Below are 25,506 nucleotides of genomic sequence, written 5' to 3' on the forward strand. Positions count from 1 at the left end.
TGGGGTATAGTTAGGCTGAGAGGAAAACCCTATTTAGGGGAAGCTCATGTCTGCAGGAACAAGCAGGGCCTCTATAAAGCCAGGGAGCAGGGAAGTAGTCGGCAGTCATTGCCTGGGGAAAGGGAGGTGTGTTTGGGGCTACAGAATTTATTCTCCAGTTACTCCCTGGGAGAAGGCAGTTGAAGCTGGCAAATCCCCCTGAGGGCAGGAGGCGGAAGTGTAGGAAGGGCTCAGGGAAAACACAGGTTTAGGTGAAGACTTTACCTGCTGCTTAGAAGGTCCCCGGCTACAACCCGGAGTAGAGGCGGGAACCCAGGTGGGCCTGGGTTCCCCTACCAGCCACTAGGAAAGTGGCACCATCAGAGCAGTGAATGAGAAGACTTCCTGAGACAATTTGTAAGGAAAGACTCTGATAACCTGGAAGGGGAGGACTACAGTAACCTGGCCAGAGGGCCAAGCCGCAAAGACAGAGCACCCTGAATCACAGACAGAGAGCAAGAGAGAGAGAGAGCAGGGCATGCAGCGAGCAGTGGAAGTGGGCGTTGGACCTGGAAAAAGCTGATCCCCAGAGTGGCTAGGAGGAGGAGGCCCCTAGCAGTGAGTAGACCCCGTGACAAGGACCCTGCCAGCCATACATTTATTATCCTGATTCTATGTTTATTCAAAACAACTGCATGCTCATACGTGATGCTATCTATTAATGGAACTGGTCAGAAAAAGAGGTGGTTTTTTACTGGTGAAAAATTTCAATGAAAATCCGAAACATTTTGATTCAGAAATGTCACTGCAGTGGCTCATGGCCGTTGTCACTTGGGTGCCTCATGCTTCCATTCTCTTCTATGGGCTGTGCTCCCTGGTCAGACTATATCTCCTGTGATTGCCTCCCCTCTTGGAGAGGGGAGACAACAACACCTGGCTGTTGTGCGTCATGGGCAATGTTTTCTAGCCAAGGAGCCTGGCCCTTTGTAGGTGAATGGGGATAGTAGGCAACCAAACAACTCCTCCCACGAGGGAGTACATCCAAATAAAAATATTTGGACTTTTTCCAACAAAATGATATTTTGTTGATGAAAAATTTTAAATTTCACAAAACAAAGTTCATTTAGTCAAAAATTCAATTTTTCATGAGGTAAAATTTTTAATCCATGTTAGTTCTGAAGGGTGCGATCAGATTCTTTTCTGGCTCATTTAACCGCCTAAAAACTAAGGTTCTGAAGAGTGGTTCTGTGGTTCCCCTCCCCGTGCTGCAATGTTCCATTCCAAATAAAATATACCCTGTCAAGGTTTCTTCCCCACTCTGAACTCTAGGGTACAGATGTGGGGCCTGCATGAAAGACCCCCTAAGCTTATTCTTACCAGCTTAGGTTAAAAGCTGCCATCACCAAAGTGTTACACAAAGAACAGGAAAAGTGCCCACTTGAAAACGTCTTCCCCAAAAAATATCCCCCCAAGCACTATACCCCCTTTCCTGGGGAAGGCTTGATAAAAATCCTCACCAATTTGCATAGGTGAACACAGACCCAAACCCTTGGATCTTAAGAACAATGAACAGCAATCAGGTTCTGAAAAGAAGAATTTTAATTAAAGAAAAAGTAAAAGAATCACCTCTGTAAAATCAGGATGGTAAATACCTTACAGGGTAATCAGATTCAAAACATAGAGAATCCCTCTAGGCAAAACCTTAAGTTACAAAAAGACACAAAAATAGGAATATAGATTCCAACTTATTTTATCAGCCATTTAAACAAAAGAGAATCTAACGCACATCTAACTAGATTACTTACTAACTCTTTACAGGAGTTCTGACCTGCATTCCTGCTCTGGTCCCGGCAAAAGCAGCACACAGACAGAGAGAAACCTTTGTTTCCCCCCACCCCCCACGCCGTTTTGAAAGTATCTTGTCTCCTCATTTGTCATTTTGGTCAGGTGCCAGCAAGGTTATCTTAGCTTCTTAACCCTTTACAGGTGAAAGGGCTTTTCCTCTGGCCAGGAGGGATTTAAAGGTATTTACCCTTCCCTTTATATTTATGACATACCCCATTTGCAAAATCACTTTGTGTGTGCATCTGTGCAAGTAAACTCAACTGCTCAGATTCTGAGCAACAGAACACCAAATTGAGCAGCATTTGCCCAGCAAAATTTGCCTGTTGAATATGTATTTCCTATTCTTAGGGAGTTTTTGTTTTTCGGTTTCCTTTGTGTAATAAGGAGATTTCAAAACTGAATTCTCTGCTATGTATGAAACATCTCTAAAATTGACACACCTTTGTTGATAGATCTGGTAAATGTGTAATGCCAAACTAAAGACAATATTCTTCAGGAACAGGAAACTAAAATTAAATGACTTTCCAACAGCTAAGAACAAAAGAGGCTTCTCACATGAACCTGACCCCGGGAGAATTTTCCAATCACAGATTAATTCACCTAATAAAACTGCTCATTGTCAGTGTCTTTTCCGGAAGTTTAATTAACAATATCTTGATGGTTATCACAGCATCCTGACCTCTTAAGGATTAGTATTTCTCTGGAGTAGAACTTGTTATGGTTGAGAGCATCAAGGGCAAAAGAACCAATTTTCCCTGCTGTTGTCTCTCTTTGGTGCCTCAAACAACTAGTGCTTCACAGTGTAGTGGGATTACTAGCCCCAGACTCTTTCATTGAAAACTGTTTACAAGGGATGTAGAATAAAGATGCCTCTGTCATGTCCCCTGTGTAAATAGATAATGTAATGCACCTGTGTCCTAGAGAAGACCATTTTTATATACTATCTTAATTGTTGTCATAGGTCTGGATTGGACAAGTATTCATGAAAGCAGACACAGGATTATGGTAAATACTCAATTCTGCTTTCCAATAATGGGAGAACAGATTACAAAAGCAAAATAGGGATCATTGTACCTGGGAGGAGAGGGAGGGAACAGATTGTGCATACGTAAAATATAAAGCTCGAGATGACTACTCTTCTTTAAGCTGAAATCTGCACTGAGATCACTGTCATCCCAGCTGCTACAAAGTTAAATAAATTAATGTAAATCTGAAGGCAGAAATGTAATGGAGATAATGGTGATCTAATATGCAATTGCATTACATTTGACAGGAAAAGTTATAAGTGATTTCTTCCACAGTGATAAGCACAGTTAATGTTAATTAATTAAATGAAATTTTAAAAATTGGCACATTGCTTATTTTACCTGAATTGTGACTAACCTGTCAGGCATTCATTGTATCTTTTAAAACAAAGAAATCTGTAGTATGGATAAAATATAATAAGACAGTTGCCAGCTGTTTGGCAAATATAGATTATAGCCAGCTACATGTTAAAATAAAATATCCCTAGGGACTTCCAGCTTTTAAAAAACAGATGTAGCAGTGCTTACATTGTGAGAATCAAAAAGCCATTAATAACTTCCTTGAATCAAGTATCTCAGCTGCTCAAGCTCAGTTCTTCTTGTAAGAAACAAACAGATAAGTATAACAGGTTTTTTACATTTTTATATTACCTTTATATGGTTTTTAGTGTTTTATAAAACCTCTAGGTATAGAAGCTTAAAGATTATTTCCCCTGCACTGACTTTCAGAGGACTAAAATCGAAGGATTAAAAAAATTTATACCAGAGGCAGTGTTAAATGGTACTTTTACCTACCAGTAAGTCCTCATCAAGAAAAAAAGCATATCCAAGGCTATCATAACTCCTTGATGCAGTCTCAGGTTGCATAATATGTTCACACAATGCCACAGTATCATATGCTGACAGCAGTAAATCACAACGCACATTGTATTGATTTCCATCACTAGCTGACACCATTGATGTATGTATGTCTTCATTAATATTCTTTTACTGCCAGAGGCTATTTAAACAGAAAGCTGGAAAATGTAATACTGTATGTGGATCATTAGCTTCTAGTTACTAGCCTAATGCCCTACTATGGCAAATGAAGCATAAAAATAGCCCACAGTCACTGCCACCTGCTTCCCAGCCACTGTCCAGTGGTTAATATTTGCACTCCTATCACACAGCTGCTCTTCTACTCAATAGCAGATCCATGTTCAATTCCTTGGAAACCCCAATTAAATGTCATTTATCATGGCTAAAGTCAGTGCCTTATGAGCTTTTTTCTAAATGGAAAAAACAGATGTGTATTTTCTCTCAATACTATTTAAATATTTCCATAAAGTGACGGTCTGCTTTTGCAATGAAGATGTATGTGATGAATCGGGACACAGAAGGCACACTAACATAAGGAAGTAACACTAATAATTGTATATGGATGTTAATGTCACACAAACACACTTGTTGGTAATGAATTATCTTGGCATCTGATACGAGCAAGGATTCTCTTTCTCTTTTCATTCTGGGAAATCATTACTTAGTCGAATTTAATCGTGGCCCAACAATATGCTGCTTCTGTAAAAGAGCTCCCATATGATCTGTTCTCCAATATGCCTTACTGTTAGACGTACCAAGTTCATAACAATATTTTCAACAGGCAAGATCTCCTGCATTTCCTGAATATAAACTGGAGAACATGGGGTGGGGTGGGGTGTGAACCTCAGTGTTCAGTCCTTTCATGTGCCATCTGAGTGAACTGTGTGCTCTGAATAACATTCTGATCCTGTGATTGCTCAGTGTCAGAACACTGTGCCAGTGCACTGGATTCATAGCTTTGATCAGTGCAATCAGTGTTGCCTCATTTTTCATTTGGAACAAAGCTTTCTCCCCGGGCACCCTGGATCTCTTTTGGGCCTGTGTTAAAGGTCCTGCCACCAGGGGATGTCAATATTTTATGTCCGTTATTTAAGACATTTCTTTTTGTGCCCTCCAGCAAGCACCCTTGCCTCACCGCCGAGATCCAGACATGGAATATGATTACACTGGTTAGGTCCTTCCTGGACTTCGCTTTTAATAGAGTGCTCTCTCTCTCTCTCTCTCTCTCTCTCTGTGATATGGGATAGGATGCAGAGAAAAAATTTCTAGACACAATTAATGGTTGCTTCTTGGACCAGCTAATCCTGGAACCCACAATGAGAGAGGCAATTCTTGATTTAGTTCTAAGTAGCACACAGGATCTTGTCCAAGTCGTGAATATAGCTGAACTGCTCAGTAACAGTAAACATAATGTAATTAAATTTAATATTCTTGTGCGAGAGGAAATACCAGAGATACCGAGGTTGCCTTTATAGTAAATCTAAAGTATCTCTGTTGCATATTTATGGTTTAATTTGGTCTCCCAGTTTGGCACGGTAACTCTGCACAGTTCAGATGAACATTACATGTCATTTTTTGTAAAGTATTTGCTAATAGAACTGGTCAAAAATGCAATTTTTTTTGGTCAGGAATTTCCAAAATATTTTTCTTTAATAAAATCCTGTAAAAATGTTTCAGTTTTCAATGAAAAAACAAGAACCAAAGAAGTTTTGGTCTTCAAAAACCACTTTTGGGGGGGGGGGGGGGTTGGGGGTTCAAAAACTAAAAAAGGATAATCAAATCAACCCCTCTGAAAGTTTTACTGAATATTTTTGTTTTTTGTTGAAAAGCTGAAAAATTTCAACCAAAATGAAAATTTTGCACAAAGTTTTTTGTTTTGTTCAAAAAGCCATTCCACATCAAAGAAAATGTTTTGGCCAAATCTATTTATGAATTTTGCAGAGAAAACTTTTGAAAATGCTCCCTTCTTGGAATTTTTCTTGCAGTTCTTTGGGTTCCTCTAGCTTAAGTCAGCAGCCCCACAGTTCCCTACTTAAACACACACTGAAAGCATACAGAGATAAAATCTGATCATTTAGGACAAATTTGAATAAGTTAAACACATGGAGTTTTTCCTTTTTTATGATAACCTATATGGACAGTGCCAAGTTTGGTTGACAGAAATCCTCAGATCCATCAGCTACTTTTATTCTTGAACGTACCCAGATTCACCAGCTGTGCTCTGAATGTTCCCCATCGACTCAGGTTGCTTTCTGGGCAGAGATGAGACTCTACGAGATGTTGAGAGAGCCTGGGGTGGGAGACCTGCCTGAAGGGCTCCTCAGAACACTACTTGGGCTCTCCAAGGCACCACACGGTCAACTGGGTATCATATGCTAACATACTACTAATAGCTAAGGTAGATTTTGACCAAATACCAGGGCAGAGCTTTTTGTAACAGAAGACTCTGGGTTTTATACCTGCCATTGCTGTGAAGTTGCGAGTGGATATGATGATGGTGAGCAACACAGTGACAAATGCAAGGTCCTAACTGGCCATGGATTTGTAACAATAGTTATTGCTGTTATACTGTACTGTATTGTTTGTATCTCAAATTATGGCACTTCCCCCTTTCCCTGTTGTTTATTAGGAGATAAAAGCTACTTTCTCCAAAACAAAATTTCAAATTAAGACCACAAAAGATACGGAATACCAATTAAATTGCTTCTTTGTTATTGTTCATGCTAGTCATGTATCATTACTGGATACCCACTGTAAAGTACTGGATATATAGGCAGGGGGCTGCTTTCAGGAAGTACTATCTGGGAGGATCCACAAGGATTAGCACACACAGGCAGTCTATGCTACACCATTAATTTTAGTACATATTTGTCTACACTAAGTCAAAGCGAAAGCAACTAGATGGATTATCCTGTATAAGGATGCTATTCTTACCACATGTCAAGGCAGGTGGAGTATTCTGTTGAGCCCAAAAGGACATCTGGGGGTCTGTACCACAGGGTAACCACTTCATTAGAGTATGTGTGGCTGGGGACTGATTTGGCTCTTGCAAGACCTGTAGAATATACATAATAAAAAAGCAATAAGCATAAAGAGAACAAAGAAGTGTACAGTTAAGATCTTAAAGGCAGTGTGTGTGATATGAACCTGGATGTGTGTTGCATGCAAGACTGCTTTTTGTTTCTTCTGGCCTAGGAGTAAGTTAATTAGTGAAGGAACATAAGATCTATCATTTAGTTCATAGCTAAACAGATTTGTTATTTTGAAAGAACAATAAGACAAGTCTTTGATAACTATAACGACTGAAGTAGCTTAAATTTTTATTTATATTTTCATAGATATAAAAATATGGTGTGGGAATAATCTCATCATCTGGAATTTTATCTTTAGCATTTATTTAGCATTCTGAAAACACAGTATTCAAAAGTATATCAGATAAATCCCTAAAGGTCAATTATTCAAAGTGAGGAAGAACAAACCCAGCATGACAACACAACTCTAGATAACAGGTGGATTCTTACAGGGAATTAATGACTCCTGTGACAGGTTTAGCTTATATTCACATACGGAAAAAATACATTGAAAAAAATATTTGAATTTTCAAGCATATATTTTGGTATTCCTGTGACAAACAAAAAAAAAAGGGGGTTGCCATTTCCTACACCATTCATCTTTCAACTCATCACTTTTCAGCACTGATAACCTTTCAATTTAATAGGAGTACTTGTGGCACCTTAGAGACTAACCAATTTATTTGAGCATGAGCTTTCGTGAGCTACAGCTCACTTCATCGGATGCATACCGTGGAAACTGCAGAAGATATTATACACACACACACACACACACCATGAAACAATACCCCCTCCCACCCCACTGTCCTGCTGGTAATAGCTTATCTAAAGTGATCATCAAGTTGGGCCATGATTTAACTGGGAATTGGTCCTGCTTCGAGCAGGGGGTTGGACTAGATGACCTTCTGGGGTCCCTTCCAACCCTGATATTCTATGATTCTATGATTCTTGTAAGCTTCTTTTTTATGTTTAAGATCCGCTAGGATTTCACCATTAAGCCAAGCTGGTCGCCTGCCATATTTACTATTCTTTCGACTCATCGGGATGGTTTGTCCCTGTAACCTCAACTGGGATTCCTTGAAATACAGCCAGCTCTCCTGGACTCCTTTCCCCTTCAAGTTAGTCCCCCAGGGGATCCTGGCCATCCGTTCCCTGAGGGAGTCGAAGTCTGCTTTCCTGAAGTCCAGGGTCCGTATCCTGCTGCTTACCTTTCTTCCCGGCGTCAGGATCCTGAACTCAACCAACTCTTAGAATCATAGAATATCAGGGTTGGAAGGGACCCCAGAAGGTCATCTAGTCCAACCCCCTGCTCAAAGCAGGACCAATTCCCAGTTAAATCATCCCAGCCAGGGCTTTGTCAAGCCTGACCTTAAAAACCTCTAAGGAAGGAGATTCTACCACCTCCCTAGGTAACGCATTCCAGTGTTTCACCACCCTCTAGTGAAAAAGTTTTTCCTAATATCCAATCTAAACCTCCCCCACTGCAACTTGAGACCATTACTCCTCGTTCTGTCATCTGCTGCCATTGAGAACAGTCTAGAGCCATCCTCTTTGGAACCCCCTTTCAGGTAGTTGAAAGCAGCTATCAAATCCCCCCCCATTCTTCTCTTCTGCAGGCTAAACAAGCCCAGCTCCCTCAGCCTCTCCTCATAACTCATGTGTTCCAGTCCCCTAATCATTTTTGTTGCCCTTCGCTGGACTCTCTCCAATTTATCCACATCCTTCTTGAAGTGTGGGGCCCAAAACTGGACACAGTACTCCAGATGAGGCCTCACCAAAGTCGAATAGAGGGGAACGATCACATCCCTCGATCTGCTTGCTATGCCCCTACTTATACATCCCAAAATGCCATTGGCCTTCTTGGCAACAAGGGCACACTGCTGACTCATATCCAGCTTCTCATCCACTGTCACCCCTAGGTCCTTTTCCGCAGAACTGCTGCCTAGCCATTCGGTCCCTAGTCTGTAGCTGTGCATTGGGTTCTTCCGTCCTAAGTGCAGGACCCTGCACTTATCCTTATTGAACCTCATCAGATTTCTTTTGGCCCAATCCTCCAATTTGTCTAGGTCCTTCTGTATCCTATCCCTGCCCTCCAGTGTATCTACCACTCCTTCCAGTTTAGTATCATCCGCAAATTTGCTGAGAGTGCAATCCACACCATCCTCCAGATCATTTATGAAGATATTGAACAAAAACGGCCCCAGGACCAACCCTTAGGGCACTCCACTTGATACCGGCTGCCAACTAGACATGGAGCCATTGATCACTACCTGTTGAGCCCGACAATCTAGCCAGCTTTCTACCCACCTTGTAGTGCATTCATCCAGCCCATACTTCCTTAACTTGCTGACAAGAATACTGTGGGAGACCGTGTCAAAAGCTTTGCTAAAGTCAAGAAACAATACATCCACTGCTTTCCCTTCATCCACAGAACCAGTAATCTCATCATAAAAGGCGATTAGATTAGTCAGGCATGACCTTCCCTTGGTGAATCCATGCTGACTGTTCCTGATCACTTTCCTCTCATGCAAGTGCTTCAGGATTGATTCTTTGAGGACCTGCTCCATGATTTTTCCAGGGACTGAAGTGAGGCTGACTGGCCTGTAGTTTCCAGGATCCTCCTTCTTCCCTTTTTTAAAGATTGGCACTACATTAGCCTTTTTCCAGTCATCCGGGACTTCCCCGGTTCGCCAAGAGTTTTCAAAGATAATGGCCAATGGCTCTGCAATCACAGCCGCCAATTCCTTCAGCACTCTCGGATGCAACTCGTCCGGCCCCATGGACTTGTGCACGCCCAACTCATGGTCACTGCCTCCCAGATTCCCATCCACTTTTGCTTCCCCCACTAATTCTACCCGGTTTGTGAGCAGCAGGTCAAGAAAAGCGCCCCCCCTAGTTGGCTCCTCTAGCACTTGCGCCAGGAAATTGTCCCCTACGCTTTCCAAAAACTTCCTGGATTGTCTATGCACCGCTGTATTGCTCTCCCAGCAGATATCAGGAAAATTAAAGTCACCCATGAGAATCAGGGCATTGTAGGGAGAGTGGTCACTTTGGATAACCTATTACCAGCAGGAAAGTGAGTTTGTGTGTGGGGGTGGGGTGGGGGGGTGGAGGGTGAGAAAACCTGGTTTTGTGCTGGAAATGGCCCAACTTAATGATCACTTTAGATAAGCTATTACCAGCAGGAGAGTGAGTTTGTGTGTGTATGGCGGTGGAGGGGTGAGAGAACCTGGATTTGTGCTGGAAATGGCCCACCTTGATTATCATACACATTGTGAAGAGCATGGTCACTTTGGATGGGCTATTACCAGCAGGAGAGTGAGTTTGTGGGGGGGAGTGGAGGGGAGGGTGAGAAAACCTGGATTTGTGCTGGAAATGGCCCAACTTGATGATCACTTTAGATAAGCTATTACCAGCAGGACAGTGGGGTGGGAGGAGGTATTGTTTCATGGTCTCTGTGTGTATATAATGTCTACTGCAGTTTCCACGGTATGCATCTGATGAAGTGAGCTGTAGCTTACGAAAGCTCATGCTCAAATAAATTGGTTAGTCTCTAAGGTGCCACAAGTACTCCTTTTCTTTTTGCAAAGACAGACTAACACGGCTGTTACTCTGAAACCTTTCAATTTAATGGAATTATTATTTTTATTATTATAAAAAATAAAAGCAAGGAAAATCCAGTGCAAACAGCACTACAGTGGGAATTTTCCAGAGCTGCCTCACCTCCCAGAGTCAAATTTTAAAACAGTAGAAGCCCACATCCATTTACAAAGAATACTCAAAAGTGTAGATCCACAGTTGCATCCATAATTACTAACATTGTGCATATAAATCAGGAAATTGCATGTTTAAAAAGCTTTATTCCCCAACTCCCAGAAGATGAGCATTATAGAGTAAAGGAACTCAGTTCCTGGAAGGTCTGGGAGCAGGAAAGACTTTCCTCTCGAATGAAACCTTCCAATCCACAATCTATTGAAAGAGTAGCATTTACTATGGCCATTCTTAAACCTTGCCAATTCCCTGAGATAGCTAAATAATATTACCTTAGCAATTGCCACTCTATTAAAATATAGGGACATCCAAGGCATACTGCTAGTACTAAGGTAACTATAATTTATCTAAGGTAAAACTTGCAGATTTTTAGGAATGATCACTGTATGCTCACAGAGAACTTCTTCTAATCCTTCCCACAAGCAAGGGACCATGATTCAGGGACATAGGCATTTTCAAGTCTAGGATAAATGCTTGCACCACAAGGAGGGAGAATTTCTCTGCACAGTCCACTCCTGATTGCTTTTCTACAGTCATGTTCTGGTATTCTAAAAGCTGCTGTCCTCACAACCCCTGAAGTTGGGAGATACTGAGCACATGCAAGTAATGGGAACCAGGAGTGTACACTGTTGGATTTTCATTACCCAAGATCCATAAACCTGGAAATCCTGGGCGCCCCATCATCTCAGGCATTGGCACCCTGACAGCAGGATTGTCTGGCTATGTAGACTCCCTCCTCAGGCCTTACGCTACCAGCACTCCCAGCTACCTTCGAGACACCACTGACTTCCTGAGGAAACTTCAATCCATCGGTGATCTTCCTGATAACACCATCCTGGCCACTATGGATGTAGAAGCCCTCTACACCAACATTCCACACAAAGATGGACTACAAGCCGTCAAGAACACTATCCCCGATAATGTTACGGCTAACCTGGTAGCTGAACTTTGTGACTTTGTCCTTACCCATAACTACTTCACATTTGGGGACAATGTATACCTTCAAATCAGCGGTACTGCTATGGGTACCCGCATGGCCCCACAGTATGCCAACATTTTTATGGCTGATTTAGAACAACGCTTCCTCAGCTCTCGTCCCCTAAAGCCCCTACTCTACTTGCGCTATATTGATGACATCTTCATCATCTGGACCCATGGAAAAGAAGCCCTTGAGGAATTCCACCATGATTTCAACAATTTCCATCCCACCACCAACCTCAGCCTGGTCCAGTCCACACAAGAGATCCACTTCCTGGACACTACAGTGCTAATAAACAATGGTCACATAAACACCACCCTATACCGGAAACCTACTGACCGCTATTCCTACCTGCATGCCTCCAGCTTTCACCCTGACCACACCACACGATCCATCGTCTACAGCCAAGCTCTGCGATACAACCGCATTTGCTCCAACCCCTCAGACAGAGACAAACACCTACAAGATCTCTGTCAAGCTTTCTTACAACTACAATACCCACCTGCAGAAGTAAAGAAACAGATTGATAGAGCCAGAAGAGTTCCCAGAAGTTACCTACTACAGGACAGGCCTAACAAAGAAAATAACAGAACGCCACTAGCCGTCACCTTCAGCCCCCAACTAAAACCCCTCCAACGCATTATTAAGGATCTACAACCTATCCTAAAGGATGACCCAACACTCTCACAAATCTTGGGAGACAGGCCAGTCCTTGCCTACAGACAGCCCCGCAACCTGAAGCAAATACTCACCAACAACCACATACCACACAACAGAACCACTAACCCAGGAACTTATCCTTGCAACAAAGCCCGTTGCCAATTGTGCCCACATATCTATTCAGGGGACACCATCACAGGGCCTAATAACATCAGCCACACTATCAGAGGCTCGTTCACCTGCACATCCACCAATGTGATATATGCCATCATGTGCCAGCAATGCCCCTCTGCCATATACATTGGTCAAACTGGACAGTCTCTACGTAAAAGAATAAATGGACACAAATCAGATGTCAAGAATTATAACATTCATAAACCAGTCGGAGAACACTTCAATCTCTCTGGTCACGCAATCACAGACATGAAGGTCGCTATCTTAAAACAAAAAAACTTCAAATCCAGACTCCAGCGAGAAACTGCTGAATTGGAATTCATTTGCAAATTGGATACTATTAATTTAGGCTTAAATAGAGACTGGGAGTGGCTAAGTCATTATGCAAGGTAGCCTGTTTCCTCTTGTTTTTTCCTACCCCCTCCCCCAGATGTTCTGGTTTAACTTGGATTTAAACTTGAAGAGTGGTCAGTTTGGATGAGCTATTACCAGCAGGAGAGTGAGTTTGTGTGTGTATGGGGGTGGGGGGGATGTGAGAAAACCTGGATTTGTGCAGGAAATAGCCCAACTTGATTGTCATGCACATTGTGTAAAGAGTTGTCACTTTGGATGGGCTATCTCCAGCAGGAGAGTGAATTTGTGTGGGGGGGTGGAGGGTGAGAAAACCTGGATTTGTGCTGGAAATGGCCCACCTGATGATCACTTTAGATAAGCTGTTACCAGCAGGACAGTGGGGTGGGAGGAGGTATTGTTTCATATTCTCTGTGTATATATAAAGCCTGCTGCAGTTTCCACGATATGCATCTGAGGAAGTGAGCTGTAGCTCACGAAAGCTTATGCTCTAATAAATTGGTTAGTCTCTAAGGTGCCACAAGTACTCCTTTTCTTTTTAAGGTGCCACAAGTACTCCTATTCTTTGTCCAGTTTTACATGTTCTGGCATTTTTTTACCTGGTCTCCCTGGCTACAAATCAGCCCAGTGTCTGATTGCACTGAATTCCATGTTGGCAAGAGTTTCTTGGGAAACGTAGATTGCACACCTTGCAGAAGCTAAGCCACCTACAGAACCCTTGCTTGTGACTACAGGTTTATACTTTCACAGACAGTGGATACTTGTACAGTAATTAAGACTGATAATTTTGTTCCTAGCATGAATGAGCAGTTAAGAGTCTGAAGTGCTTTGAAGAGCTATTTTTACTTATATGCCACATGACTAAAGGGAGGCAGATTCTATTCAGATTGAGGTGTGAAAGATCTCAGCTAGATGTAGGGTGACCAGACAGCAAGTGTGAAAAATCGGGACGGGGGTGAGGGGGTAATAGGCACCTATATAAGACAAAGCCCCAAATATCGGGACTGTCCCTATAAAATCGGGACATCTGGTCACCCTAGCTAGATGCCAGTGTGGAAGAGAAGGAAACATATGGAAACCCCGATACTCCTACATTTAAAAGAGTTGAAGAGACATCTAGACAATTGAGAAAGGGAGAAAAAACAAGGAGGTACTATAACACGGGAGTGGGGGGCGGGGGGAATGAAAATCCATCCTGCCAGAATGAGCCCCTCTTCCCAAACAGAAAATGTGCTCCCTGAACTAAGGTAGAGAAAATAAAAGACAAACTATTCTCAGTTCAGATTTAAGTAGGTGGTTCTAGATTACATGGACTTAGAAAATATTCATTACATTACTGACTGCCACCTTTTTCAGGCTGGCACATAGAGCTTTCCTTGTGCTGGCCAGTTCAGCTGCAGCTTCTCACCTGCCACCCTGGATCAGCTCCTCTGGTCTGCCTTTCCTGCTGCCACATCTCCTCCTCCACTGATACCTGAACTGTAACTAAACATACTGCAGATTTTTCTAAGTGCCACTTCTTCAGAATGCCACCTTTGGTCCTCTCTCCTAATCCAGTCGCTTGGCAACTCACCCCTTATCCTTAAATCTGCTCCTGACCCCCCAACCACCATAAAACAAGGTCATCACAGGTTAGCTACTGTATCTGGTTTCTGAGACAGACAGTTGTCTGAGGGGGTTGCTTTCACTGCTGAAAGGAAAAATGATGAACAGAGCCTTGGCGTGTAAGACAACTATGTATCCGAAAATGTGTTGAGGTCGCTTTTGTATTAGTGTTTAGGAACTTCAGTGCAGCAAAGTAGCAAAATGGCACTGAATGGGCTCAAGGATGTCTTTGTGTTTGAAATGATGGCCTGAATTTTCCTCACTGTGCATGTAGACCAGTTAGGCGACTGACTGCCCAAAATGCAAGTGAAACTGCAGGTGTAATTTATGCACATGACATTATGCACATTTAGATTCATATGTTCAAACTTAGTGCACGCACTTTGGATCGTCTCAAGGCATGAAAGAATATCTTCGTCCTTTAGAAATATTTACAGTTTATTTAAATACAAAATCATCAAAAATATGAGAAACTAACAAGACAGCATTTCTTATTTTGATGCACCAGATATGAATAAATGACAGTTACCAGTTTTTCAAATATTCTTCTGAAAAGAAATGGTTACATATTTTATACCATTTGTGCATCCAAATATGCTTACTCATGCAAAATTTATTTAACTGCATCTTTCAGCTGAAGGAAAATGTAGGGTAGGATTAATTAGCACAGCATGTTCGATCACTTTCTTTAAGGTTCCTTGTCTGTTTCCATGGTTACACTACAGGAAGAGAGAATCTCTTTTGAAAAAGACAGCTTAAGGTTGATCATCAAAACTTCTAATCTTAATGTGAATAAAAAGTCAAAAGGTAAATGGAAGAGATCACCAGGTAAATACACAATATTTGCATAGTGCTGCTTATACACTTTTGACCTGATGATATACAATGATAACTTCATGATAGTTCAGTGAAGTATCTTTCAGCTCCTGTGCTTTTGGACAGATAAAAGGTCACCAGTAAAAACATCCTGCTGCTATTGTCCTATTCTTAAAGTAACCAGAAACCATAAGGCACAGTTACTAAAAATCAGGTCATATCAAACCCACCATGAAACTTTTGTATAATTTTTCAAAGAGTTGTGTTATTAGGTTTGTGTACTACTCTGTGTGTTGAATGTTACTTATATGTACATTTAATTGAAACTAAATAAAATAATGATACATTACATTCTAATATTTTACATGATATAATTTACCAGTATTATGAGAAAAGGTACAATTTTCTTTAAACGTTGCTGAGTAAATTACAGATTCAAGAATATTTTACGACTATGGATAAGCATTCAACACAAAGGCCCATTCGGATCCCAGTATATTTTAGTTTTTACCACCCAAAAACTCAGGCTGCCACATGCTCTGTGTAAAAAAAGTCTTAAATATATGAAGATATTTCACCATTCGATAAATATAATTTTCTCCCTTTGTGGGGCCTTATCCTGCACCTCAGGCTCAGGGAAACAGTGTCCGAGTTTCCCTAATCTCTTTTATTGGCAAACACACACATCGCCTTATCACTTAATATTTTTGTATTGTATTTACAGTTGAAAGGAGGCAATGACTTATACCCACTTTGTGAGCGTACTGCTAGATGTGTGGCACAAATATCTATCAGATATCTCTCTAGCTATGTGATAGCTATCTAGCCAAGTTTGTGTCGAAATCAGGAGAAACTTATGCACATCTTCCATGTGTGGGTAAAGGAGGGAAAATATGCAGGTGCACAAATGTGGACTTACCCACAGTCTGGAAAAACAAATCAAACTCTATATAAATACACATATACTAAACCCCACATAATTATTTGTTTAAATTAATACAGACATGTGCATCAGTATGTTTTCTCTTCTATTTCAGTGTTAATATGCACCTCATCTTCACTTAGATACAAACAGCTGGGTTCTAGCAGCACGAGATGAAAATAGGAAACAAAGGGGATTTTATTGTTATTCTCCCTCTTCTCAAAGCCCTTAGAGGTCTCCTTGTTTAGCAATCTGTTTAATTCTTTAATAGATACTGGTAGTTTGGCATAATTGGCTTGTAAATACATAATTCTTATTCAAATTATAAAATAAATAAAATTATCAAATTGTCGATTATAACTATCTATTTCAGTTGACCAAAACAATGGCACTCACTTCTTGGTCACTCATCTGAATGGTACATTTACCCAGGAAATGCCTGAATGAGAACAGAACACAATACAAATAAAAAATGGCAGAAAAAAATTATCACTATTTCAGTAAAACATGTACCAAATGTCTATCCCAGTAGGCAGTGATTACAGTCCAAAACTTTACTTTGGTTCCTAGATCCTTCTCTGTTTATCTGCTTATTTAGGGCTGCCTAGGTCCTTCTAGAATGACTCAAGTCATAGCTGTACCTGTCACTCTATTCTATGTATTACAAGCTACATCCCCCAGCCCTCAAGGAAGAAAACCACCTGCAATGCCTGAAATTACCGTTCTGATCTAGCCACAGGGATACAGGTTTGAATGTTTCCCTTCAGCCTAACCCCAGTAAATAGAATTAGGATTTAGTTAGCCAACACCTACTTTTCTGTCCCCTGCCAAAACTCTTCTACTGCAAGAACGACCCATCACTAGAGACAGCTAACACACTACCAAGCAGCTTCGCCTCATGACTATTCCCAACACACTCAAACTATGACTGGGCATCCAAGTTAGAGCATGCGAATCAATTATTGAGCGGTAGAAGGCAATGGCACTGTAGTCTGGAGATAGAGCCCAACTGTTCACATGGCAGGCATGACCTATAGCTAGCGAGAAGTGAGCTGCAAAGGTGAGCAAGCTTTGCAGTCATAGAAAGGAATCTCTGTCCCCCTCCAAAGCCACTTTTAAAAATCTCTGTACACCCAGCCAATCAAACTGCATCTAGCAATAAAGTGATGCTAGACAACAGAAAAGTGGGATCACATGAAGAGACCAGTTGTTGATGGAATGCTGGGGATCCCATCAGCTCCTCGGAAGCGCAAAGCCATCTTAGCTTTGAAGCTATTTTTGCTTCTCAGTTTAAAATTCTTTTGTCACTTGTAGAAAAAGCCTACTGGGGTTGAACAGAATACCACAATTACTAGACTCATTCTTTTCCCATTAGTAGAGGGGAGCAAAACTAATAATTGCCATTTCAACCGAACAGCTGTCACATGAAAGAGCAAATAATATAAAATGTTGCCCTTTCCAAGAAATGAGAAAATATTTCTTCTTACAAACTTCTCAATCAGTCTTAATATGTTCATACTGTCTGTGTTATTCTGAAAACAGGAAAAAATGGTGTAGGCAGCAAAACTAAACATCTGCACCAAGAATGTAAACACAACCTCATAGTACTTAGTGTTTCTAAGCAATTCCACATCAGTGATAACATCCTATCATATCTGCATTAATGAAGAAACTGGAATGATGAATATAGTATATGTGCACACAATACTTTAACAGCAGACTGATTTAAATCTTGCTTTCCAGTTTCTGGCTTCTTATTTAATGAGCCTCACTTTATTGTCATGCAAATATTCTATATGAAAATAATGACCTCTGTTGTCAACAGCATCACAGCATGAACACACCACTTTGATGGAAAGACGAAAAGGTGAAAATATATAAGAATTACTCATTTATACTGCTACGCTATTAAGGTAAACACAAAGTTAACAGTATTCACTGTACAGATGGTTCTACATTGGGAGGAGTTGCAAACAACAGCGAGGAAAATACTACAAAAGGATCTAGAGAAACATGGGTAGAAAATAATTCATCTTGGAAAAATGAAAGCTAATGTATCTAGGAAAAATAATCTGAAACATATTCTCAATGAGATGGAGAAACCCTGGGAAGCAGCTACACCGAATGAGAATTAGGGGTGATACTGGACACCAACTTAGACATGAGTTTGGAATGTGATAAGACTAACAATGATTAGTGCAATTTTCAGATGCATGCACAAACATATCACTTTGAAAGAAGAAAGGTAAGTAGAGCATATTGATACAGCTTTGAAGAAACCACACTTGCGCAATATTTCTCTGATTTCCGAGAATCACATTATTGGAAAGATACTGACAAATTGGAGGGAGGTTCAGGACAGAGAAATGAAAATGATCCAGGTGTACCAGAGGAATTGACTTATGTGGACAGACTACAAGAGCTACATATGTATCGTTTGACTAAGCAATGTCTATGATGGGGACATTATAATAGTCCATAAATATCTGAAGAGTTTAAAACACAAAATATTAAGAACAATTTATTATGGTACACAGCAATATAGCTAAGAGCAATGTGGGAAAAGGACTAAGAGACAGCTAGTTACAGATCCCCTAGCATCAGAGCAGACTGCTCCACCCTGAATCCTACTATAAATTAACTCAAACTTCCAACAGATGGTGACAGTCCTTTATGGACCAGCTGAGCATAGCCTGAGTGTATAACCAGACCTACTGCTTGTGCAAGTTCAAGTAGGATGGGTTCGGACAGGGCAGCTACACAAGCTCTGCGCCAGACACGAAGTTCCCTATCCTGAAAATTCTTAGCTGAGCAGATCATCCAAAATTTTTCCAGCTATTTTGTGCTGCTGCAAAAGGGCTAGAACAAAAAACAGAAGCTAGCCCTTTAGACACAGTGAGCTGTTAAACTGGGTTAGTAATAGTTCATATTTTATATCCTCCCATCACAGCTTTTCATTCCATCGGTTATGGGCCAATTGTGAAGAAGCTCTCTTTGTAATGCACTCAGATACCATGGTGATGGGAACGATATCAGAATTGAGACAAGTAAGAGAGATAAATTAGGCAGAAGTTTCATTTGTATAGTTTTATATCCTTACACCTGTTCTCATTCTTTAATATTTATAATCCTGTTTCTCTTATTAGCCAGCCTTAGTCTCCATATGTCCCTGCAAAGCTGCTGTTGACATGGTGCTGCCACACAGGCCAGAATCTCCATCACATTCATTCGCGATCGTCGGTAATCACGTGAGCGATGACTTCTCTAACAGTAGTGCTCTGAAATACTTACAAATCACCGTGTTGGCTGTTCTCCATCAAACAAATGCCCTCCTTGCTCCCTACTGGGACATTGCCCAGAAGAGCAACTCATTCCAGGGGGGTATTAAGATTCTAATATTCAATCATTTCTAAATCAGTGGTAAAATTTGGGGAATTTGCAAGAAAGGAAATATTTTAAATTATGGTAAGTTAAGAGCGTGGTCAAGTGCCCGTAAATTTGCTGAGGAACAGATATAACCCCAGAAGCAGTGTGATAGATATTTTAGAAAATAAGACTATGATAGGGCTGTCCAGGAAAGCAGATTCATTTGTAATCGGGGCGGGAGGGGGGATGGGGGCAGAACAGGACCAACATTAACATCCAAATACAAATATTTATCTATAAATGGATCTGCTTATCTATCATTTGAATACTTTGACAGTGGAGTTTGCTCTTCATACGAGACATTGCTATTTACTTGTGTTTCTGTGCAGGATTGGATTATTGTTGAATAATAACGGCAATGAAGTCTTGGCAGCATGGATGGCGGCACAGGCTGTACAAGCCCACCTGGATATGTACTGGAGTGGCTAACCCATGCTGCCATGGCTTCACTCTTATTGTTATTCAAGCTAGCTAGATCAAAGCTAGCTCAGGTCTGGCTACATCTGCTGCAATCACACCTCTGACTGCAGTGTAGACATACCCTCAGTTATCCCTGGGGCCTTTCCAGCCTCTGGAGCAGCCCAGGATCAAGAAGGCACAATGGTGACTTAAAGTGTCTTGTGACCCTCATCTTCCCTGGGCTATGAGAGTTGTGCATTAAATCTCTTTGAAGAGTAGCCCGGAATCTCACCCACAGTGCCTAGGTACTCCAGCACAATTTATACCTACTACCATACTAGTCTCCAAGCTAATAGCACTCACTCTTTGGAGAACTCCACCAGTCAGTGGGCCTGATTCTGTTCTCACACTAGTTTAAGTCACGGGTAACGGCACTGAAAGACAATGGAACTACGGCACTGTGCAACCTGCTCAAATTCAGCACTTAATTCTACATGTCCCTGCTTTCTTTTGTAGGCTTGCCAAACACATCTAAGAATGACCATTACTGCAGGTGACTTAACTTGAATATGTATACCATTAGAGACATTTTACAATTATTTTTGCTTTGCTTTAAAGTGCAAAAATGGCAAATGTACTGATACATTGCTTCTTCAGAATGACACTTAATGTGAAAGGAACCTCCCGAGTCCTCAGATCCATCTGCTCAAGTGAATTCTTCCTCAAAATCCATTAAACATACGTCATCCTAAATTAGTTAAATCATATATCTTGAAGGAAAAGTTTTATGTGAAAGTTTACATTCCTATAGGTCCTTGGCTTTACACCAGTAATCATGTATCCATACTCTTTCAGAGCTATCCAATCAGATCATAATACAGTTCTGCAACAGAAACTTCTATCATAGAAAATAAATGAAGAGAGGACTTTTGATATAAAATAATTATACTAGAAGTATCTTAAGATTGTGCCTTACACCAATAAATACCTGGAAATCCACTGTTAAGAATCAAACCTTCCTATTCAGTACCTATGTGTAATGAAGTGATATGAAAATTGTGAATGGACCACAGTAGAATCTTCTAGGGCAACAAACAGTTAAAGACACAGATCCAAATTTAGCCTTGTTATAAGTAGATGCGGTGCCAATGAACTCTAGGGAGATGCATAGACGTACATTAGAACTGAATTTGGCGCCCAAGCTGAGTTGAAGATCTATTACCACTGAAAGCAAGCCACCTTTCACCTACTGAACTGGCATTTCCTGAAGCAATAACTCCAGTAGGTCACTGGGAGAAACTACCTCTGACAAATTTAATACAGTAGCAACCAAAACACTCAGAATAGTAAGCTCAACACGCAAAAAACCCAAACACACACTGAGGGCCAATTCAATATAAAATCTTGAACATTCAAAACTTTATTTAAACTATTGTTCATTTAGGCACCTAAAGCTCTGCACACTTACGGAGTTTTGCAAAACAAACTAACATAGCTGTATGTCAAAATTCTGAGCCTAACTGGGTTGGTTAAAATAATAACCTAAAAAGGTATGTAGAAGCAGTAGCAGCAAACAGTCTCAAGGAAGATTTACGTGGCTGAATGCATTTTGAATAGCTCAAACTTAAAAGTCACAACCTGACAGCGTATTCATCCTCGCACGTTATCTGGAGTAGACAACCTATAGGGCAAGATTTGCAATGTTCAAGAGTATTACAAGACCGCCTGGGCAGAGAACTGCCATAGTTTCAAAGGGCCGTCATAGAAAGTCTAAGCTCGTACTTGTGCTAGAGCGGACAACTCTCTTTTCCTTTGAGGTCTACAGAGAGTTTAGCAGCTGCAGCACATTTTCAGCTCCCTTACTCGATGACTTAAGCGCCTTTGCGACATCAGCATTGGCAGTATAAACAACACCCCAATCCTGTTCTGTTCTAGTTCCTTTTGTTCAGTACTGGCTTCCACCGTCAAACCTACCCACTCCAACACCGTCTAATTTAACGTTATTGTAATAAAATTTAGAGACTAAGGAAAAAATAAGCTATTTATAGTTCTAAAATCTTCACAAAAAGTGACAGCCTCTTCATGGTCACAGAAAGAAGTGACTACTGCAGCTGGCAAATGGATAGATGGGGCCAAAGCCCCATGTGCGGTAAATTGGTGTTGTTACATCAACTTCAGACTAACAACTTTGATTTGTAACAGCTGAGAATCTGGTCCAAGGTGTACACTCCAGAAAACTTTCAATTTAGCATAAAGGTCCTCTCCACCTGAATAATGCAGTTATCCACGTAAAACTATACCCGTGGTGTAAATGCAAGTGCTAGTGATTATGGTTAGTATTGTTTTAAAACTTTATTTTCCCTTGAGATGCATGATATTGCATTGTTGCTGCAGCTTTCACTCTCAACAGCAATAATTTAAATTTGTTCTACCCTTTTTCCTCATTACATACCATTTAACTCAACAGCTAAATAAATCAGGTTCTTAGTAATACATAGACTTTAGGTGAGGATTAGAAATACAGTAAATGAAAATGTTCATTAACACATGGTCTGGGTATTGTTATAGATGGGGCCAAAGCTATTATAGAATCTATTAAATCTCTGGAAATGTCCTTAAATACATAAATCTCTTCAGGAACCTTAAAACCTCATTTTTCTTTTGTCAGCTCTAAAGCAAGATTCATTCAATTAACATTTTTTTCTCAATACAGAAAGTAAGAACCTGTTAATAGAGAAAAGTGCTGTCTAGAAGTCTACGGGAACAAGAACTGTCAAGTTCTAATTCCAGCTCTTAACATGGATAACCATTCACTTAACCTTTGTATCATAGTTTCCTTACTTCTAACATACATTAAGGGTGATGTGGGGTTAATGTTTATGCAACACTGAAAACGCAAATGACTGGGTAAGTGCTCAGTATTACTATTATAAATAGTTCCCGTCATCTTTTGGGTATTCAGAAGGCCAACTGCTGCAAAGGAAACAGAATAGTCGCACCTTAATGCAGGTAGATCTTTATGAATTACTCTCGCATTTGCATTAATAGGAGAGATGTGCATGTACAATAAATCCTAGCACATCAAGAGGAGATTGTATCCTTCAGTAACAATGAAAATTTAAAAAAACTCATTAAACACTACATATATTAAATAATCACCTATATAAAGTTGTGAAAACACTTTTATATGCAATTAAACAAAAGCTTTGTTTTAAATCTTTTAAAGAAAAATGTAACAGGTTATTGACTACATTTTTAATTCATTCTTTTTTTTAAAATTCAGTCAGAAATAATTATTTCATTTCATTTCATACTAAATAGAATATATTTATGTTAGTGGATCCATTTAATCATTTCCTGTTAATAATCTTTTCCTTTGCACCTCAGTATCTTTGTTGTCTTTATATTAAACTCTTTTCTTTAATCCATACTATTTTCCCTTTAAAATATTCTTTAATTTCTATTTAGTTTGTGTATTTTTCTGTATAACAAATCTGCATAACTATTAATGCATTGCATTTTATTCACCATATAATGATTTTAAATTGTTCCATAAATTGTCTTAAATAATACAGTGTTTTGTTAAAGGCTCTTTAAATAAAGGCTCATTAAACAAAAACTTAATTACAGCAGGATGACAAGGAGCTGAGAGCATTATGGAAGTCAAACAAGAGACCTTGATTCAAAAGCTTCATTGCCAGGCCCCTAGGATACTAAGTACATGAGCTCATTGGTGGAACAGATTTCAGAGTAGCAGCATGTTAGTCTGTATTCGCAAAAAGAAAAGGAGTACTTGTGGCACCTTAGAGACTAACAAATTTATCCGAGCATAAGCTTTCGTGAGCTACAGCTCACTTCATCGGATGCATTGGTGGAACAGTTTGCCATTTTTCAGGCCAGAGGCAAATTATATCACTGAAGAGATTGACTTAATGACCCACTTTTCAAAGGAGCTGAGCAACCACTGTTCTCATTGAAGTTAATGGAACTTGCAAGTGCTCAGTGACTCTGAAAAATCAGGCTACAAATTAAATTTTTAAAAACAAGAACATTTCAAGAGGGACATCTCTGTTTTATTTTGATTTTTAAGCTATTTCATTATGTTTGGGGTGTAATTTTATTGACTAATAAAACCTCACTTCTAGCTTTGCCAAAATGCCACTGCTTTACTTATAATTCTTCTCCCACTGGTCTGAGCACTTCACTCTTCCTTAAATCCTTTACTGGCTTCTTGTCTTACTAGGTGCATGCGGTATTTTGTCACCATAACCATACCAGAAGCACCCAATGTCGAATTTTAAGAAACTTAAGAAAGAAGGTGCAATATTTTAAATACTCTCTCAGTTCAATGCGATGAATAGGCCTGTTTTATAACAAGAGATGTTGTACAGTTCACTCTGCAATTTCTTGAGCTCTCAGACTAGGAAGGATCTTGGACCGGGTCAACCTCAGGCTCTGAAGAAAGTGGTGTTAGTCATTCTGTAGGTAACTACTGCTGACCTGGGGCAAAGGTGCTATAGTTTGGATGAAACCTAAATCCAAGTAATTAAAAGATAATTTTTGTGCAAGTGAAAGGGTATCCTGACCAAATACCAACTAGATAATTATAATACATTTCTCCTACCTAAAGGCTCAATACTAGTCCAACTAAAAATCAATGGGAGTTGGATTGGGCCCTACATTTCCCCCATCTGCTTTTAATTAGAGACATATTTGGTGAGTCATTCCCATCTCTAGTTACTTATTAGCATAGATAGGCTGTCACAGTGTACCACTGAGGTGGTTGTATTTTACTTGTAAGGGAAAAGAAAAGGAGTACTTGTGGCACCTTAGAGACTAGCCAATTTATTAGAGCATAAGCTTTCATGAGCTACAGCTCACTTCATCAGATGCATATCGTGGAAACTGCAGCAGTGAGTGAGTAACCCTGTTCAGTCTAAGAAGCATGCTGAGTTTACTTATGGTAAGAGAAGTACATTATGAAGTACATTGCATTACTTATATCAACAGAGTGGAATTTTCTGAAAAGTTTAATTTCAACACCTTCAAAAAGCAGTCAGTGCAAACTGTCAAAAAATGTAACACGATGGCTAACTTGCCTAGCAGTTTTGTCTTGTACTCTGTTGAAGGGAAAGGCATTAACAGAGATGACCTTAGCAGAGCAAATTCAGCCTCAGGGTTTCCACAAAGACTTTGTATCCAGTTAGTAAAGTATTTTCCCATTCCAATTTCATGCCATAGAACTAACATGAATCCCCACTTGAGTCTGTCAGATGCTCTTTCAGAATCTAAAGTCACAATGGCAGTTTTCGTAAGCCTGTCTGAAAGATCAATATCACTATCAGATCTCAGAAATGATTAAGACTGAGGTTTACTATGCAATTACATAAGCTAGACCAATTTAGAGTAAGAGGTGTCAGCAAAGATATTGGACCAACAACTCCTTCATCACATCCACCCCCTTTCCCTCCGCTGCCCCCCTCAGCCTCCAATTACCACACACATTATGGGTCAGAAAGGCCTCAATGGACAATGTCTGGCATCACAGCAGGAAATCAGACCCTCCCCTGGCACTGATAATAGTATATGCTCTAGTCATTGGAAACTTTGATACCACCCATACAC

General features: G+C 40.3%; 1 protein-coding gene across 3 annotated transcripts in view; it reads right to left on the reverse strand.

Moving 5' to 3' along the window:
* CDK14 (cyclin dependent kinase 14) overlaps positions 1 to 25,506 on the reverse strand; it is a 505,344-nt gene that overhangs the window by 198,683 nt on the left and 281,155 nt on the right. For all 3 annotated transcript variants that reach the window (XM_084618492.1, XM_084618493.1, XM_084618494.1), the window contains one exon: positions 6,642 to 6,762. In XM_084618492.1, the coding sequence (XP_084474618.1) occupies positions 6,642 to 6,762 (121 nt within the window). The remainder of the gene's footprint in view (positions 1 to 6,641; positions 6,763 to 25,506) is intronic.

The sequence above is a fragment of the Lepidochelys olivacea genome (genome assembly GCF_965140295.1).
Source record: "Lepidochelys olivacea isolate rLepOli2 genome assembly, chromosome: 2".
In the NCBI taxonomy this organism is placed as follows: Eukaryota; Metazoa; Chordata; order Testudines; family Cheloniidae; genus Lepidochelys; species Lepidochelys olivacea.